The 19736-nt window shown below is 46.2% G+C and overlaps 1 protein-coding gene across 2 annotated transcripts in view; it reads left to right on the forward strand.

Annotated features, from left to right (window-relative positions):
• ST8SIA2 (ST8 alpha-N-acetyl-neuraminide alpha-2,8-sialyltransferase 2) overlaps nucleotides 1-9967 on the forward strand; it is a 39190-nt gene extending 29223 nt beyond the window's left edge. For both annotated transcript variants that reach the window (XM_077828540.1, XM_077828541.1), the window contains one exon: nucleotides 9682-9967. In XM_077828540.1, the coding sequence (XP_077684666.1) occupies nucleotides 9682-9967 (286 nt within the window). The remainder of the gene's footprint in view (nucleotides 1-9681) is intronic.
• The last annotated feature ends 9769 nt before the right edge of the window (nucleotides 9968-19736 follow it).

Below are 19736 nucleotides of genomic sequence, written 5' to 3' on the forward strand. Positions count from 1 at the left end.
GGCCTCCGGCACACAGAGCAAGCCAAATGGAGGCCTGTCAGGGCTTGACAGGGAGCTGATGGATATTGTACTCTCCCGAGTGTCTCCCGAAATAAACCAGATGCAAGGCTGGCAAGAGGAGCTGCATGCGGCCTGTATGGTGCAGCTGCTAGAGAAGCGGGGCTGGCGATCCTGAGTGAATGAGGGGATGGAGGAGCCACAAAGCGTGAACGTCCCAGAACCCTGGGGCCTTGGAAGTGCCAGGCTCAGAAGTGCTACGGGCAGCCCCTAGGTGGCGTCTCTCGGTGCAATTGGGGATGCATTCCCAGGGCCTCTTTCCCTGCATGCTCCCTTGCTCTGGAATCGAGTTCCCTATCAGCAGATCTCGGTGACTATTCAGGACACGGAAAGTGACAGTGTAAAGAATCTGATGGGATCTGCTGGCAAGGGGGAACCACACTGGGACGCTAGGAAGGGACATCCTTCTCTCAGCCTTCTGACAATGTTTCCTGTGAGCGAGGGTGCCCAGCCAGACAGCACCAGTCAAACCAGGAGGCAGGTACACTGCCCAGTGTGAGGACAGATGCCCAGTAAGGCCATGGCACTGGTGCACTGCCCGGTGCTAGGATGGGTGCCCAGTAAGGCCATGGCACTGATGCATTGCCCAGAGCTAGGATGGGTGCCCAAGAAGGCCAGAGCACTGGTGCACAGGAGCCTTACAAATGGAAGCTGGATATATGTTGACCAGGCATAGACTACAGATCCTAAGTACCACGTTGGCTCCCATTCAGTGAGGCTCTGGGCTGCCATTAAACTCAAGGCAGACTGGTCTCCCCTTCCAGTTTCAGGCAGGCTCATGTGGCATGACTGGTCACAGCTACAGCAGAGGCCGCTGAGCTAGTTAAAGGCTTCAGGGGCCAGGACACGCAGCCAGTGAAGTGAGCGGCACAAGGGCAGAAACGCTGGCTCTTCCCGAGACTAGTCACGTCTGTAATGAGCATGGCAGCGAGGAGAGGGGACGAGGAGAGCTGGCAGCTGGTACAGAACAGAGCTAATTCAATTACAGGCACAGAGTGAGCTCGACCCCACCAAGAGGATCAGCCCTGCAGCCATGAAGGCGACAGACTGACCTGCCCTCCCGCTCTGGCTCTCGTCCCTATCAGTCCAGTGGCAGGAGAACAAGCTCACAAACTGAGAGCTAATGAATGACTAGTGGTGCATCATTGCAATCCTGACTCCCGGTCACCCTCAGGGACACAGGGCTGGGTATGGGCACTTCGGAGGGTTAGCCACTAGCTGGCTTGGAGAGCATCTGGAGAGAAGCTGGCGGGTGAATTTCCAGTATGACGACAATCGCTGCACTGAGGCTGGGTGAGAGGTGAGCTGCTTATGCAGCTGCACTAGCCCAGAAGCACGGCTGAGACTGCGCTCGTGATTAAACCTTCGCAGGGCCGGGGTCTGCGCACGATAGCAGGAATGTAGTGACCGTTCTGGAGGAATGTTCAGAACTGGCTGTTAGGGGGAAATATCTTTGGACTTGTGAGCTTTAAGCCATCTTGAGCTGAATGTCATCAAGACAGGGCCGGGGATTGTCTGCCAGCCAAGTAGCCCTGACGCTTGGAGTTACTAAAGATTCCACAGCACTCTTTGGAGAGAGAAAGTTGTGTCTTACAAGCTGTTTAGCTGTGCACTGGGTAGGATCGGAAGTGAGGATCTGGTGGAACCAGAGTAGGAATTTATTTACCATCGCTAGAATGTGGCTGTCTTCCACCCAGAGACGGCTGCATTTCAGTGGTGGCTGGAACAAGATCTCACCGGGTTGTTCAGAAAGCACTTTGGAATCCTTTGGAAGGAAAGGCGCTGTTGTAAATGTAAAATATTGGTTATTATTGTCCACCCTGATGGCAGCCGAAACATCGCTTCTCTGGCTAGGAATGCGCTTTAAATAGGCACCCTGAGGGCCATGCTGTGGAGTAGGGTATCGGAAATTCCAGATGATTTGTGGAACAGGCAAAGAGGGCGTCTTTATGCAGTCAGACACGACAAGCTGTGCATCCCTATGGTGTGGATGGGATTCCTTAGGGTGACCAGACAGCAAGTGTGAAAAATCGGGATGGGGGTTGGGGGGTAATAGGAGCCTATATAAGAAAAAGACCGAAAAATTGGGACTGTCCCTATAAAATCGGGACGTCTGGTCATCCTATTCTAAGGCAGGAGGCCAAAGGAGCATGAACATCTTGACATGAGGGACACAGGGAAGGGGAGGGGGAGACTATCGCAGTTCTAAAATGGTATTTCTACCTAGGAATAAGAATAGCCGCACCTAAAAACATGGGGTTTAATATTTCATCACACCTGCAGCCAGCACTCCAGGGCAGCCCTGGGGCCATGAGGTTCCTGGAATGCACAAGCACTTCTGAGTGATTCTGTAAAATGCCCCCTGAACAAGCTGGCAAGGGGCTTGCAGAATTGAGAGGTTCTCTCACAGGCTGGAAAGCAAGCAAGCCACCTGACAAGGCAGCTGTGAGTGGCTCCTAAGAGCCCTGTAATCTCATTGCCAAGCAGCTTGTGTTAGAGACGTACATTTGCAGGAGGTAGGAGAAAAGAATGGGGGGTGAAATTTAAATGTCTGTGTATGTGGAGGTTTGAGTGTAAGTGTTTGTATAGAAAGTTCATGCACACGTTTCAGTCTGCCTTCCATTGTCTATTCTGGCATTGTCACTATACCCCTCACCATGGCCTCCAGGCGCTGGACCATTTCTAATTTTATTGGCTTTTTATTAACACCCTCTGTTAAAAAAATGGATAAATCAATGTTAGCCTGAACCTACTGGACAGGGTCTCTTTTTGCGTTCAGCATCAGAATAGTGAGTACGAGTCATGTGAGCTCTCTGGGGCAGGGACTGGTCCCTGTGTTCTGCATTTGTACAGACGTAGCACCTAGGGGGCCTGGCCCAGGGCTGGAGCTGCTTGCACTACAGCAGCACAAATAATAATTAAACACTTGATCTTAGCCAAAAGGCCGAGCAATAATAATGGGTGACATTCATCCCTGTGAAGAGGGGGCCCTGCGCAAAGTCTGTGCACCACTGATGTCCTCAAAATAAGACTTAAAGTGGGATTGAAGTGGGGCCTAGGGTTTGCGCTGTCCCACCCGTAGCCTGGGGCTTTACAGGTGAGGTCCCAGCTTACAAGGTGAAGATAGAGTCAACAAATGACAAAAGAAACAGACAGGTGGGGGGGAGTGGAGAGGCAAAGGAAAGTAATAGGAGGGGGATATGCCCAGAGGGACATGTCTCCCCGCTTGGAGTGCGAGGAAAAGGCAGGCAGGCATATAGCTCTCTTGAGAGTCACTTTCACGCTCTCTCCTCTTTATGTTGTGAAAAGTACACAGCTGTCACTGCAAAGGGCTAAGGTGAGTTTCAAAGGAGAAGTTAGACCACAAGGAGTGAGCTGTAAGAAAGGATCTGAATTGGGAATGAAGAGAGAGCGGCTGATTGGCACATAACAGCTTCTGTGTACAGTAAAGGCTGCGCTGTTTACTTTCAAAGCAAGAGACACTGGTGATGTGTGAAGGCTTCTCTCCCCTCAACTTGATTTTATGTCTGATCGTTAGAGATGGGCCTAAGCCACACACTTTGAATGCCGTTGTGGATTCCAAACTCTGCACAGTGCAGGGGTTTGATCTGGCTTGTTATACAGTAAGGGCCAACTGTAAAATTCAGATCTTGATCCAGCTTTGGAATCTAAATTCCTGCCAAAGTTAAAGGGGCGTTAAGGTGATCTGGTCCCATTTCTACATTGACTAATGCAAGTTTGATTGTTTTATATGGCGTTCAGTTATTACATAGTTAAGCGTGGTAGATTAAGAACCTAGATTGACCGACAGAATAGGTCTGCCAGATGCTAGCCTGGTGGAAGGACGATCGTCCCTATATTTTAGGTGCATTCTGATTATGTATAGCAGCCACAGCATGCTAGGCGCTTAACAGATAATGGGCCAGATTCTGTTCTCAGCTACACCAACGTCAATCTGAAGTAACTGCAATAGATTTACTCCAGATTTCTACTAATGTAACTGGGAGTAGAATTTGACCCACTGATCTGACTGCTGTATAGAGGGCAGGCCTATAGCATGTTTCTGCCAGTGAGGGACCAGCTTCTCCAGAAGAGTGTGTTTGATTTTTTATCTCACTTTTATGAATAAGTTGGTTTAAAAAAGCCTGGAGTTACATACATACATACATAAATACATTTATTTATTGTGACGTTCATCACTGAAAAACAGCAGCTGATGCTTCTATAACCTAATTTCTTGGCTGACCTGGGTTTCTTATACTCACACTAGTGGCATTCTCCTATTACAGGATTTTTCTGTTCAACTCAAAGGGTACATGCAATCCAACCCAGGCTTTTGTAGGACCCATCAGCATGGGGATCAGACGTGATGTTTAGCTGAAAATCAGCTCTCTCTGTTATTGAAACGAACAGCTGGCAGTCCCACAATGTTGTCTGGCTGTGCAGAACTTTTCCGCACACTGAACTTTTCCACACAAATTATGGACAGGCTCTATGCAGAGTGATGCTAAGCAGAGATGAGTGGAAGGGAGACTTGTGAATCTTATTGATGTGCAGGGTGGAGGAACCGCCACCATCCTCAGTGGAGGCTACAGTTTCACGAAGGAGAATGACAGAGTGTTTTTCATCCTGGAGGCTCACAGGACTTACTTTACAATACAGAGGTACTGCACAGAGATCACTTCCTCCAGGATTAGGATACAACCACTTCTGGAGTGGAACATACCAAGCGTTGAACAGCACACACTAATGCTATGCAACACTTTAAGAGACAAGGTGAAAAGGAATACTGAGCCACTGGGAATTGTATTGGAAATTGACATCAGCCCAGTGTCCTGGTCAGCTTCTAACTGGGGCAGTTATATCTGGTCTACTTTTAGGGAAAAACCAGTTCCATGGGACCTTCCAGTGACCACGGGGCTCAGGATCTCTGTTTTAAGTCATCTACGAAAGATAGTCCCTCTAGCAATGCTACACAGGAACAATGTGTCCCAAGCAGCACAAGATTGCTGGGGCTTTATTTCTTGAAGCTATTGCCTTTTTTATTACAATCAAGTATCCGTTTAATAGGGAACAGGTCCATCATAAGCAGCTGCATCCTGTCCTTACAGGGGACAGACATGATGATCTAACTGGGTTTTTCATTGGTAACTATTGTGGATCCTGTACAAGAATTGCTTCAGACAGCTTTTGCCTGATGGTATTACAGTTTCTATTACTCACCCAGGCCCACCTAGACATCAGCCCGTTTCTCTGTGGCTGCTTCAGCCTCCGACGATTTATTTACATAAATGCCATACAGCTACCTTCTGAAGAAGGTCCAGACTGCCAGAATAGCTCAGGAAAGGGGCGTCTCAAGTTGCAGAGTTTCCTCTTAACTGTCTCCTTTAATTGCTGTCTGCTTCCGTAAAACATTACACTTAATAGTTATGGTGATTGGAGTAGCCAATTTGAAAAATAATTACTGCCTTCCTCAAGATTACCTTGCCTCCTAATTAAAATCCCGGACCTTGCATAGTAAAGGTGTGCTATTGACACAGCATCCCATGTGCGCCCAGACAGCCTCATTTGGGTTTGCAAAATTAATTAGTGTTTGTTTCAGTCCCCAGCTGTTCTCCCGAATTGGGAACAGCACATGCGCTGGCAATGTGGATGCTGTCTAAATTGACCAGAGCAGCGAAAGCGACAAGAGAGTGATTTGTTCCTGCATAACTCATGTGGCCGCTATGACAAGCTGCCCATTAAATAGCGCCCCCTGTGTCCTTTCCAGACATCACCGGAGGAGCTCTCGGTTCCCGCAAAGCAAGGACGAGATGCATTCAGCACAGTCGAGCCGGCGCCATAGCTCGAGCGCTTTACAATCCTTGAGCTCTTTCCTTTCACACATCCATCTTCTCTGTCTCCAGAAGGGCCCAGAGTTGGAGCCTCCCTCCCTCCCACCTCATCCCAAGTCTTCAGCACTAAGGCAGGAGGCACCTTTGCCAGCTGGCACTAGCAGATCCCTGGATGTTGAGAAGGGAAAATGTTTTGCTCATGTGCCGCCCAGAAGTACTTCAGGCTCAGTGTTCGGTGTCAGAATTTCGTATCTGCAATACAAGGAAATACAGGAGAAAGATGCATGGATTTTTATTGTAGGGTTACTCGTGAATATTGGGCTGCATGCATAAGTTTGTTTTTGTAGGGTTGCTCCTCTTGCTGGCACTGGGGTTTTTTTCTACCATTAAAACATTTTTTAAAATGACATGAAACATCAAGCATTACTCAGACTTTGTACATAGATGCAAGGAGGGACTGCAAGAGAGTGGCCGTATCTGTCTGGCATCCAGGTGGAGCCATGTCTTTCCCCCATTTCAGTACCTCCATTTCCTAGCAGTTGGGCAATTTGGCTTGCCAGCCAAATCAAAAGCTCTCCCTTTCCAGGGTACCCAAAAGTGCAAACCAGAAACCACACCTGCCAGGCCTTCTCCCCTCAGGGCAGGGGCTTTACAAATAGTCGTTCACCCCTTGCCTGCAGGGTTGTCCGATCTCCCCTTCCAGGAAATGCAGCTGAAGTGCAGGGGAGCTCATGCCCTCCTGCTACTGGGTACTCCAGCCCTAAGGCCCCAATTACTAAAACCCTTATGGTATAGCCACAATGCAAAAAGAACCTCAAAGCAGCAAGTCTCCAAGCCTAGGGTCAACTGGCTCCAGCTTGTGGGGACTCAAGCTATAGGGCTGAAAATAGAGCATAGACGTTCCCTGGCGCTGGAGCCCAGGCTCCAAAACCCAGCAAGGGGGAAGGTCTCAGACCCCAGGCTCCAGCCTGAGTGAGAACATCTGCACTGCTAATTTTAGCTCAGTAGCATGAGCCCCACATACCCAAGTCAGTTGACCTGGGCACTCAGATGTGCTGCCGTGGGGTTTGTTTTGCAGCGGAGACAGATCGAGTCTGTCTACTCTGCAGTCAGAAGTGGGACTTCCACACGTGTCCATTTACCTGTGCTAGCATGCATCTAGCTAGCTCACCTAACAGCAGTGAAGACATGGCAGCTCTGACTAGCTGCTGGAGGACATACCCAGGGTCCTGGGTGGGCTTGGACAGCCCATGCTGCCATGGGTTCACTGCTGTTGTCATTCGAGCTACCTAGATCAAAGCAAGCTCAGCTACATCTCCATGTATTGCGGTCACATCTCTGACTGCAATGTAGACTTACCGTTAACGGTTCAGCTGTCTCTATGACTGGGACATTGGGTATCCTTTCGGGCCTCCCATTCTTTGCAGTGGAACTTGAACAAGGCTGTGGTCCATACATAGGTTTCCTGGTATCTATAAACAAACAACCCCTGAAAAAAATACCTCTGATAGGTTGTGATGCAGCCAGTGTTCTGCTTTGTGGGGTTGTATGACGGCCCAAGGTGTGGCACAATATAAGATACTGTTAAAATGCCAGTGCTAGACTGGCAGCGGTAGCAGAGGGAATTTTGAGGCTGTTAAACTTTATGGGATAAATTCATCCCTGGTGTAACTCCACCAGCACGAACGAATGAATTTGGCTTTACAGGTATCTCCAGTGCAGCTGGATTACAGTAACTTCCCTGCTGAAGGACTTTCCCTGGCTTCTCAGTATTAAATGGCTGTAATAATAGCCCATGTCTCTCGTTGGCTGTATCGGTCTAATGGCTGTCCTCTGGGCTGCCGTGTGACATACACAGGCACAGCTGTTTCGCGGCCACCTGTGGGATAACCCTGTGCGGCTTTACAATAGCAAAGTTTGCTTTTCTCTTACGACAACATATGGGGCCGGGCTGAAGCTGCAGGGATAATGCCTCTGAGCAGGGATTTTCAGAGGCAGCTGCACATCACCATGTTTCTTTCCCTGGCAGACCCTGGAGCATCACCCCTCTCAAATGCTGTCTGGCGAGCAGGTGAGCCATTCGAAGGAGCACCATCTTACCAAGACATTCCTTCCAGAAAGGTCACAGCAGAGTGCTTTGCCGTAGCCACAGGCGTTCAGATAGCAGGTGATGTGAATGCTTAGCAGCCAGCAGTCACCACCACTAACCTACAGGAAAGCAGGACTGTGTTCCTAGCATGTCCTGAGAGTTCTACTCCAACTTAGCTACACTTACAAACTTCTACTCACCAGCTCACTCGGGGAGTGTCATTTTCCCCCCATCTAATCGAAGGCAGACAAGTAGGTTTTATACCTGGGCTACTAAATGTTCATGGCTCCTCGGCAAAGCTAATTTGCAGGGTTGAGGCTCAGCTCCTGCACAGGGATTCCGCTGAGTGGACACCTGCAAGGAGTCCCACAGAAGTCAGTGGGAATGCACGCAAGTGTAAAGGCCTGCACTGTGGAGTGGGACCTGTGAGGGCAAAATCAAAGTTCAGAATGCTGAGCAACCTCCCAGAAATGCTGCACAGAGCCGCCAAACCCTGCTCTGCATTTCCTATTGAAAGCCCAGTCAGCCTTGCAGAGTCTGAAACTAGGCTCTTTGAAATCCCAATTAACCATAATAATAATAACCATGGGCATCTAACGTGAACATACCCCATGGCAGGCGTTTGAACAGGCTGACTCTGGGGAAGTGCAAGCCAAGCATGATCACAGGCAAGCGGCAGCTGCGGGCACTACAGGCAGTTCGGTCTACAGCCAGGGATGTCAGGTGTAGAACATGGACAATATCAAATGTGATTCGGTAGGGAAAGGATACACCTGGGGGAGATTTTCCACCCTCCCCCCATTACAGTGCTCTCTGCTCAGGAAGGCAGACAGATGCTCCGTGCTGTCAAACTCCAGGAGCTAGTAACATTCTTTGTGACAATACAATATTACTGCAGTATTTTCTAGTCACAGCCCAAAACACCCCCACTTTCAACAGGGCTTCTGTTGTATCTTGACCCATTGCAACAGGATGCAACTTCCACCCATCTTCTCTGTCATCCTTCATGAAAAATAATATAGTATTTACCAGTGCTGGCCCCAAACCATCTCAGTAACACTAGTGCTTGCTCCTGCTCTATGCACGGTTACTCCAAAATGCTGTGGTATGTTCTGACAAGGGACCGCAGAGGTGAGCACTGGCTTTAATAGTCTGCAGTTCGGTGTTTCTCCAGCTTTTCAACTCAGCAACCCCTTATTCAAAGTCAAAAATGTTCACAACCCCATTACAGTTACTAGAGAGTCAAGACATCATGCATCAGTGATAACAATGAGCTGCTTATATAATGTACGTGGGAGTGTGTGTTTTGAGAGGTTGACAGAGACTACTTGACCTGTCTCTAGCGTTGGTCTTCTCTGCTGTAAGGAAGATGTTTATGGACTGAAATACTGTGGGCCACTACTGTAGGAGTTTTTTTTCATAAGGGATTGAAGAACGATAAAGCACTCAGATACCTCAGTGACAAGTGTGCTGTAAATTCCTAGACAGAGAGACAGCTGCTCAGTCATGAACCAAATGCAGCAGTAGATATTTCTTGGCCAGCAGAACTGCTACATCAATCAGCCATCTCTCACTACTGAATCTGTCTTTGATGTAGCGAGGGCAGAGGAAGGGAAGGGGACAGTATGTGACATGAAGGCTGCGCATGGCAAGTCTTGCTATGGCATGAATAACAGGATTTGGTTTTCTCCCCCTTTCCAGGTACTGGCTAACAAACAAAGTGCACATAAAACGACCAACCACCGGCCTGCTCATGTACACCCTGGCCACCCGCTTCTGCAACAGGATCTATCTCTATGGCTTCTGGCCTTTTCCCCGGGATCAGAACCAGAACCCCGTCAAATACCACTACTATGACAGCCTGAAGTACGGCTACACCTCCCAGGCCAGCCCCCACACCATGCCATTGGAGTTCAAAGCCCTAAAGACGCTGCACCAGGAAGGAGCCTTGAAACTGACTGTCGGAGAGTGCGATGGGGCCACGTAAGACAGGCTTCTGTGGCTCATGTTCCTGCAGGCTACACGCCATGGGAGGATGGGGGAGCGGGGGAAAAGGCTGAGCAGTGGCTAGTGGGGTTGGTTTTCTTTGTTAACGTGCAGAACAGTGACAAAAACATATATATACATGGTGCCTATATATATTGGCCTGAGTAGTATAACTATTTGGTGTTCCCCAAGGGAAGGACAGACGAGTTGCAGAAGAGTCTGAAGCTGCTGCCCGGGCTCGAGGCTTTGCCTTGGGCTGGTTAGGCTCAGAAAGAAGTTAGTTCTACAACGTCAAAAATGCTTGAAGGTCACCTTGGTTTTTCAGAGTACTTTAGGGTGACAGGTAAATGTTAGGCCATGTGTGTGACTGGTCCAAGGTGGGTAGTTAGGGTCTGTTTGGCCAAGAACACACGTGCTGGCACTTCCCAGTATATAGCGTTCTTGGCTTACTGCTAATAATGGGGTTGTGGGGGGAGCGGAGAGGGAGCCTTTGTTTGTGGCTAAAGAGCTGAGAGGTTGCCTGAATGACTGGACAGGAACTGAGAAACGCAGCAGGACCTAGCTGAGCACCGTGGTCCCTTCTCCGCAGCAGGACAACCATACTCTCTCCCGGTGAATGGCACGCAACATCGTCCAGATGGTTACCAGTTCAGAGCTATCCCACGTGGTTTGGTGAGAAGGGTGCCACCGTCAGAGCAGCCTGTTTGGAAAGGCCGCCGGACTCTGGACAGAGCCCTTGAGATGCAGCGTGAGACTCACCCTAGTGACTGTGACTCCAGGAGACACCGGACAGGGCCCTCAAAAGCAGGCTGATTTGAATGAAGTTTGCTGTCAAAGGAGACACAGGACCTTCCGGGAGCGGGAGACAACACAGGGGCTAGTGAAGATCAGACTGGGCTGACGGTCTCAGAAGGACGCTGTGTTTATGTTTTTTTATTCCTCTCCTAAAGAACTAACAGAAAAAGCAAAAACACTGGAACGTAGCAGGTGGGCTGCTGAAACCAATGCAGTCAGTGCTAAGTCTTACACTGTCAAAGGCACTCAGCATCTGCCAGAGCTTATGAAAACCATAAGCACATTGTAACTCCTGCTTCCCGATCACTGCCTGCTAAACAGCCCTTTCTTCTCCCTACTCCAAAATTAGTAACGGGCCTAAGTCTCAGCTAAGCAGAAATCTCAAAAGTGAGGGTGTAACAGGACCCTGTCAAAATTAAATCATACAGGTGACATTCACGTCTGAGCAGAGAACCACCATGAGGCCTGTGCACTACTTAAGACCTAGCTAATCTTTATGTTGAAGACTTAGGTAGGACTTAAGTGGTACTGTATATAGATATCAAGCTGGCCCTCCACACACGGGTGAATTTCACTCAGAGTTTAAATAAATCAGTCCCTTCCCTGCATTACTATTACTACTTACAGTAAAAAGAGTGAAGTCGTTCTTAAAAAAACAAATTTGCTTTCCACTTTTCTTGTTTGTTTGTCAGTGAGACTAGATTGATCTGGTTAGTCAATTTCACTTCCTGTTTCTATTCCAGTTTCCTTTCCTAACTCTCATTTGTCAGCAGAACGCAGTTGGGTTTGGGTTACAAAGAGTGCAGAAAGTTTAATTTAAACTACAACCGCAACAAATGGCATTACAGAATTTTGTCTTTAATTGTGAAAGAGGTCCTGTTAGTATTAGTTTTTTGTTATCTACATGCCTACATTGTGGGGTTAAACTACTTGAGACTGATCCTTTGAAATCTGAGTGCCGGCCTCCATAACTTTTAAAAGGTAAAACTGTATGTCATGTTTATGAACAAAAAATTGCCATGCCTGTAAGACCGTCTAATCTAATAATTAGCGTTCAACCTGATTCACATTAAGGAGCAGGTAACCATTATGGATTAACCTGCCTGTAGGAGAAGTTTCTTCCTAACCCAAGGAAATTATATCCCTTATTTTATTTTTTAGCCCAAGTTTTTAAATTCATCTTGATTTTCTGAGTATACATCCTACCTTGGACCTTGATATAATTACTTGTAATTTTTGAGAGATGGGAAGAGATTAAAAAGAAAGAAGCATCAAAAACCAAATCTGTTTTATGATCATGAGAGGCTTTACTCAATTGAGTAATGAATGGTCATTCAAGACAGACCATCTTCTCCGCCATTCATGCCCAGCTAGGAGGCGGTGGTGGCTAAAGGTGAAGCCACTGGATTCTTGACCTCAACTCCTTACCTTTAGCGAGTGGCCCTAGGCCAGGGAGCGATTTCTATGACCATAACTTTTTTCAGAAATAAAATAAATGGTGTGACTTTTATTTGTAAACCGATTAGAAAATAAAAAGCTACTACAGGGCCATAGCTGGTACCCTTGCACGTTCCATGTCCGTGGCAGGAGCACAGCCTAGTTTCCTTGCGGCGGAGATTGGGGGCCTCAGAAGAGAAAGCGATTGCTTGCCTTGCTAAAAGGGAGGTGTGGCTATTACTTAAAGGTCTTCCTGCAAGATATTTTAAAACACCTGCAAAGCCTCATGAGTTCTAGCCAAGGGCATTACGTAACAGGCAGCTTTTTCCCTTAAAAAAAAATGCATTTTTGTTTCCCTGGTTCACATGTGCCAGCTCCTGGGCTTGCTGTTTGATTGAATCAAAACACATGCCAGCTGTACACAAAGCAACTCAGCAGGCAGAGTATCCCAGTGACACTGCTGCTCCTGGAATGGACCCCAGGCATTCACTCTTGAAACAAAATGCATTAAACCAGGGATGATTTACTCAATGGCAAATCCCTCCATTCTCTTCAGTGGGATCAGGTTTGGTGGTTTAAAACAATGACTCTGCTTTACACAATAATCACCTGCAAAAATCATATTTAGGATCTGCCAGTTATAAGTTATTTGTGTGCACAAAAGCATCTGGAAAGAATCCCATTAGCTTTACTAGGTTTGGCCCTAAAGCCCCATCCTGTGAAACATTACTCAGCATGTTGCCACCTCTAGGCAGCTCTCACATGACATCTGGACAGCTGCCAGGCCTGCTCCAATGGACAGCGGTAGCCAATGAGTTGAAAAACTCACTGAAAACCTACATTACCATCCCTGCTTTACCTAAAGGGCTAGGCCAACTGGCACAATACACCCCAGCACTAACCCAGCATCTGAGCTTAGACAAGCCAATACAGCGGGTTGGCTTTTTGTTAGAGGATACGGGAGCCGCTGAATTTCACATTTTCCTTCCCCTCTGTAATGGCTGCTATTAGATGGATGCAGTTTGGATTTCTCAGTCAAATGGAGGTGGGGGGGAGGGTCTTAATAAATTCTTGCTGCTGCTGTCTGGAACTGTGCAGGAAGCCATCACACCAGATGTCACTGGGACCGACCTGCTCCAGGAGGCTGCTGCTTGATACATTTCTTCATGCCTAATTAAGGCTCCTCTTCCAAAGAGAATGAAACACAAAGTTTATTGATGCTGCTCAAATGGGAATTCAAGCACATGTGTTGCACTATGAATGTCTTTAATAACCCCCCAACTGACAGCAGCAGCTTCCCACACAGGCTGGCACACGCTCTCATTCTACTCCTGCCTGTCTTTTCCCTTTTTCTCTCTTCCTCTCTTGCTCTCCATCTCTGTCTGGTTCCATATGTGGGTCTGGCCCCCTTTTATCTCCCCCTCCCCCCCACATTAAAAAGGACATTTCAAACCTCACTGCAACTTATACCAGCATTTCCTATAGCAGCGACTGGCAACCTTTGGCATGCAGCCTGTCAGGGAAAGCCACTGACAGGCCGGGCTGGTTTGTTTACCTGCCGAGTCTGCAGGTTCGGTCGATCGCAGATCCCACTGGCCGCGGTTCACCATCCCAGGCCAATCGGGGCTGTGGGAAGGGCAGCCAGCACATCCCTCGGCCCATGCCACTTCCTACAGTCTCCATTGGCCTGGGACAGCGAACCACGGCCAGTGGGAGACGCGATCGGCTGAACCTGCAGATGCCGCAGATAAACAAACTGTCCCAGCCCGCCAGCAGCTTTCCCTGATGGGCCACATGCCAAAGGTTGCCGATCCCTGCCCTATAGTAACCTGGAGTGGGCTTCTTACTATTGCTAGTGTAAAACCGAACATGCTTTCTATGGACCAAAATAAAAAATGCAGAACAGCTGTTAAAATGGAACGGAAATGGCAGATGCAGAGTGGAGAGTTTGTTACTCTTTCTCTATGCTGGGAAATGGAACTGGTGGCTCGCCTTGAACTGGTGCTGAAGCATTAAGAACATAAGAATGGTCATACTGGGTCAGACCAAAGATCCATCTAGCCCAGTTTCCTGTCTTCTGACAGTGGTCAATGCCAGGTGCCCCAGAGGGAATGAACAGAACAGATAATCATCATGTGATCTATCCCCTGTTGCCCATTCCCAGCTTCTGGCAAACACAGGCTAGGGACACCATCCCCGCCCAACCTGGCTAATAGCCATTGATGGACCTATGCTCCCTGAATTTATCTAGATCTTTTTTGAACCCTGTTATAGTCTTGGCCTTCACAACATCCTCTGGCAAGGAGTTCCACAGGTTGACTGTGCGTTGTGTGAAAAAATACTTCCTTTTGTTTGTTTTAAACCTGCTGCCTATTAATTTCATTTGGTGGCCCCTAGTTCTTGTGTTATGAGAAGGCGTAAATAACACTTTCTTATTTACTTTCTCCACTCGAGTCATGATTTTATAGACCTCTATGATAGCCTATAAAAGCAATTTCACACACTGCTTGTGTAGCCAGGACTAAATCATTTTCAGCACTGTTACAGAAAGCTCAGCTGAGTGTTGGTTCCACCTGCACTAGAAACATTTCTCAGCCTCGGGGTGAATTGCTGAGATCAGCTCTTAGTAATGAGCTAGTCTCCCAGTGTAGATGGAGCGGGGCCTTAATGGTACAGAAGAGATACTCTCACACGTATCAGTGAATGGTGCCAGCCTCCGAGTGCTGGAACAGGAAGTTCTCAGTCACCGCGAGAGTGCAGCAACACAAGGCCAGAACTATCCTAGCCCTAACCTCTAGCAATGAGAGGAGACTTCGTTCTCTATAGTCGTTCCAGTCCTTGGTGTCTGAGTTGATGCCCCACAAGACAGCCAATCAGAGCCAGCTGTGGTGGTACGAGGAATTGAACTCACACCATCAAAATGGTTTTACATAGACTGCCAAAAGGCCAGCAAATGGTAACAACTTTTGGGCACTCCTGATCTAGGCTGGATTTGAACTTGTGATATAGAGGTGAAAGGTTCCATATCATTTAACTACACGCTTGAGTCATCCAGGCACCCTTAAAGAGGACTCTGGCATGCCAGCTGTGCAGGCTTCCATCTAACACTGCACCCCATGCTAGTCACTGCAAGATGTGGGAGCCGTGGAACATGCACTGGTCTACAAGAGAGACTGTGCAGCCAGCCCATTTCATGGTCTGATGGTGTGTCACCATCCAAAGCAACGGTTCCTTCTGGGAACTGCAAAACCAACCATGTGGATGGGTGTTGTATCATGAACATTATTGTGTGTCTTGCTGATTTTTCCTCTTGTTCCATACTTCGTGGTTCCCGTTTCCTCTGTCATCTGCGTCTCAGACAAGGACTGAAGGGATTTGGAAGCGGGACCACAAAGACCTTTTCCCTCTCCACATATTTGTCTTTCAGGCCTGTTGGTCCCTATCACAGGCTGCCTGGGCCTTTAAGGCAAGCTAGGCTCAGCCTGGCCTGTGACCTAGCAACCAAGTGATAATTGACCCTAGCTGGTGTTTCAGGGGAAAGAGTTAAGGAAGGACTATATAAGCAGAGCTGAGAATTCACTGCAGAGGTGGGGAAAGTTTGCAAGCCTTAGCAGAAGGCCAAGCCAAATACCTGTCCCCACCAAGTGGGAGACGGGCTGGGGAGACAGGTGTTTTGGAGGGCTGAAGGCAAAAATAGGCTGAATAGTACAGAAGTCACTCTGGACAATGAGGGAGAAGAAGCTAGGAATGAAGAATGGCTGCAAAGTTGGGAAAAGATGAGAAATATCAGAAGAAGCAGCAGGGGAGGGGAACAAAGAGTAGGATGGAATGCCAAAATATTGCAATTGTCAAATTGCTGGGTGAGGAAGTGAAGATAAGCATCATTAATCCTTTGCAAATAGCTACATGGATTAGGGAAAATGTTAGGGCTATATCAAGAGCTAGACTATTACGGGGTGGAGATTTATTGGTGGAGTGTATGGGTGAAGAACAGGCTGAGACACTGCTTAAAACTAAAATTCTTGGGAAAATAAAAATGGCTTGCCAGCCCCCCAAATTTCTGACAGAAACAACCGGGGTAATATATGGGATCCCACTGGAAATGATTGAGGATAAAATTTAAAAAGGTATAGGTAGGCCCAGGTGCTATTCATCAAGCAATTAATTAGAGGGGGAGAAAACAAACCATCAACAGGTGTGCAAACAACACTTAGAGGAAGGGTTTTACCTGACTGGGTAAAGCTAGGATACCCTATATTTTGGACTAACCCATACATTCCTCACCCTTTGAGATGTTACAAGTGCCAAAAATTTGGCCATGTGACAGATGTGTATAAAGGGGAAACACAAGATGTGGTAAATGTGTAGAGGAGCATTCATATGAAACCTGTGGGGATAAGAACAGTAGCTACCATGAATCCTCCATAAGCTAAACAGGCTAGGGAAATAAAAAGAACCAGGATTACCAACAAGCTATCTTATGCAGAAGCTGCTAAAAGGCATTCAAAGCGACAGGTGGGGAAGAAGGAGAAAACCAGTAAGGGAAAGGAACCATTGCTACAACACAGTGTTATAAAGGATATGGTAAATAATATAAGAGCAGTAGGGGAAGCCATATTTGCAGAGAAGATGGCATTTGTAGCATTTAGGGTAGAAGTAATAAACTGCGCTTCACAAACAGAAAGGAACAGAAAGAATACAGATAATAAAAGCTGCAGAAAAGTATTTGCATGTTAATGCAATTTTGTGTGAGGGCAATGCTGCAGTTTAACTAATATGGTGCTTAAATAAATTGTGGGAATGCACAACGCTTAATACCACATGGTCAGGAACTAAAGAAGACTATTTTTGAAATGTAATATGATGCTTTCTCGAATACTGACCTGCAGGGAGTTTCAGGATTTTATTAAAATTATATAATAGTATATAAGAAAAGGAGTAATTCCAGTAGAATGGAAGCATCTGGGGACAGTACCAATAAGGAAGCCAGCCAAGTTACTTATGAGAATTGATGCTTATAGACCAATTGTTATCATATCTTGTGTGGGTAAAGTTATGAGAAGAGAATGATAAATGAGAGGCTAGTTGCATAGTTGGAAAAAATGACATCTTAAATAATGTGCAAAGTGGTTTTAGGGGAGGGAGATCCATGATTGATCATATTGTCAAATTAGAAACAGAAATACAAAAAAGTATGAGGAACAAAGAGAGTATATAACTGTGTGGGTTTTGTGTGGACATTGAAAAAGCATGTGATATGTCATGAAGAGAGGGTTTGTTGTATAAGTTGGTCAAGGTAGGGATAAAAGGAAGAATATTTTGGTGAATAAGGTTTTTTGTTGTTGTTGTTGTGTTGGTTTTTTGGTTGGTTGGTTGGGTTTTTTGAGTGAGAGGACCCTACAGGTTAGAGTAAAGAAAGTCTTATCAGGTATCTATAGTATTGCCAATGGCACCGCTCAGTAGAGTGTTGCCAACCCTACCTTGCTTAACATTATGATAAATGATCTCCCAAAAAATGTAAGGCAGGAATGGGTATTATCTTATTTGTAGACGATTGTGCTATATGGTTAAACAGGAGAATTAAAGTGACTGGAGAAAGAATCCAATGAAGCCCTCAGGGAGGTCTCAAGCTGGGGAGATGCTTGGGGATTTAAAATTACAATCATTAAAACAAAGGGAATGATCTTTTCTAGAAGAAAAATGAAAGATGAGTGTAATTTATATTTTATGAAGGCGCATGTAGTTAACCATTGAAGTTTATGGATGTACTGTTAGTTTATCATCAAACTTGGGAGGGCCATATAGAAAATGTTACAAACAAACAAAAGGTAGGATTAATCTACTTTAAAGTATTGCTGGGATTAATTGGGGAGCAGATAAGGCAGTGGTGGCTATGCTGTATAGAGTGATTATAAGATCAGTCATAGATTGTGGATGTCGAGCCGTAAACTCTGCATACGTGTTGAAGCTTAAAAAGTTAGAATCAGTTCAAGCTCAAGCACTGTAAATCTGCATGTGGTGCTTATGATATGTCCTGTGTCACTCGTGGAGAAATACCTATCAATTTAAGAATGAAATGTTAGATCTGATATTTTGGGCTAAAGTCAAGGGAAACCGCACACAAAAGATAACTGGGCAATTGAATGTTGGGATTTAAGCAGACAAAATGTAGCCTGACACAATAAATTCCCTTATACTTTTAGGGTTAAAATGTGGGTAGAAGAGTTAGGTGAAAAGGAAGGGCTAGAAGAGATTAAAATCAATAGTTATTCAACAGTAAAGCATATCAGGAAAAATCATCTCTCTGGATGTGGATTTAGAATTATATAATAAAATAAAGAGAAAGTCTTCCTGTATGACTGATAAAGTCTGACTTACACTCAAAGTGGGGTCACCATTGCCGAATATATACACTGACGGATCTAAAGATGGGAAAAAACAGAGTGGGAATAGCCTTTTGAATCCCTGAGACTGGAGCTAAGAAATCTAAAAAACTATCTAATTTTGTAGCCATGATGACAGTTGAATTGATGATGATGATGATTGATGATGATAGCAATACTAACATAAGGGACATATGACCTACCACTGCTGTTATCTTTTCAGATGCATTATCAGGTATACTGGCAATTAAAAGGGGTGTCTCAGAAAGCAGAAGTGAGATAATAAATGAAATGTTGTTGACAACAATGCTAGCATGCTTGAGTGTGAACATAATACTAGCATGGATTCCAGCACACGCTGGGATACCTGGCAATGAAATGGAAGAGAAAAAATGCTTTAAAAATTGAGAAATTGATCTAAAGATTCCTTTGAGTAAGCAGGAATTTAAAAGTTTAGTTAAAAAAGGAATAGCAAGAATTGTGGACCAAGGAGAAAAGAGAAAGATTTTATGAAGTATGCCCCAAAACAGAGGATAATGTGCTACTCCAAAGGACTAAAAGGAAGAATGTGGTTTGATGATGATTTATAGTTACTGACTAGACACAAAAAGGTGTTATATAACATATGGAATGTTAAAGAAACAGTTGATCACCAGATAGGGGAATGCAGGGCGTGTTCCCAGAAAAGGATTTTGACGAAGAATTTAAATGCTTTAAGGTGACAGAATACACTATGAAGGGGTTAGGGAGAGTGCTGGGACACGGGGTAACATTAAAAAAGCCCAACTAATGTCTATGGATATAGAGCAGGGTTAGGGTGTATGAGGAATATAGTAGGTGGAGAATGTATATATGAGTGTATAAGGAATATAATAGATAGTGATTATAGACTCAGAAGTTAAGTCTGCTTCACCAGGAGGAAGACGTGAGAACTGGCAGTCAGGAGCAGCCGGGGGAGTGAGCTGGGACCGAGATCCTGAGTGAAGGCTTACCAACCTGCTTCTAGGAGCAGCCTGAAAAAAGTCCTGGGAAACTCCATGACTCTCTAAAGGGACAAGAGTTGGGAGACTAGCTGGAGAGCCTGAGGTTGTATGTTTGACTGTGGATGACTGAAGACCAGACTTTGTGAAGGAGGAATTGTGTTTGTCTAATGGG

Source organism: Eretmochelys imbricata, chromosome 10 (assembly GCF_965152235.1).
Source record: "Eretmochelys imbricata isolate rEreImb1 chromosome 10, rEreImb1.hap1, whole genome shotgun sequence".
NCBI classification, from domain to species: Eukaryota; Metazoa; Chordata; order Testudines; family Cheloniidae; genus Eretmochelys; species Eretmochelys imbricata.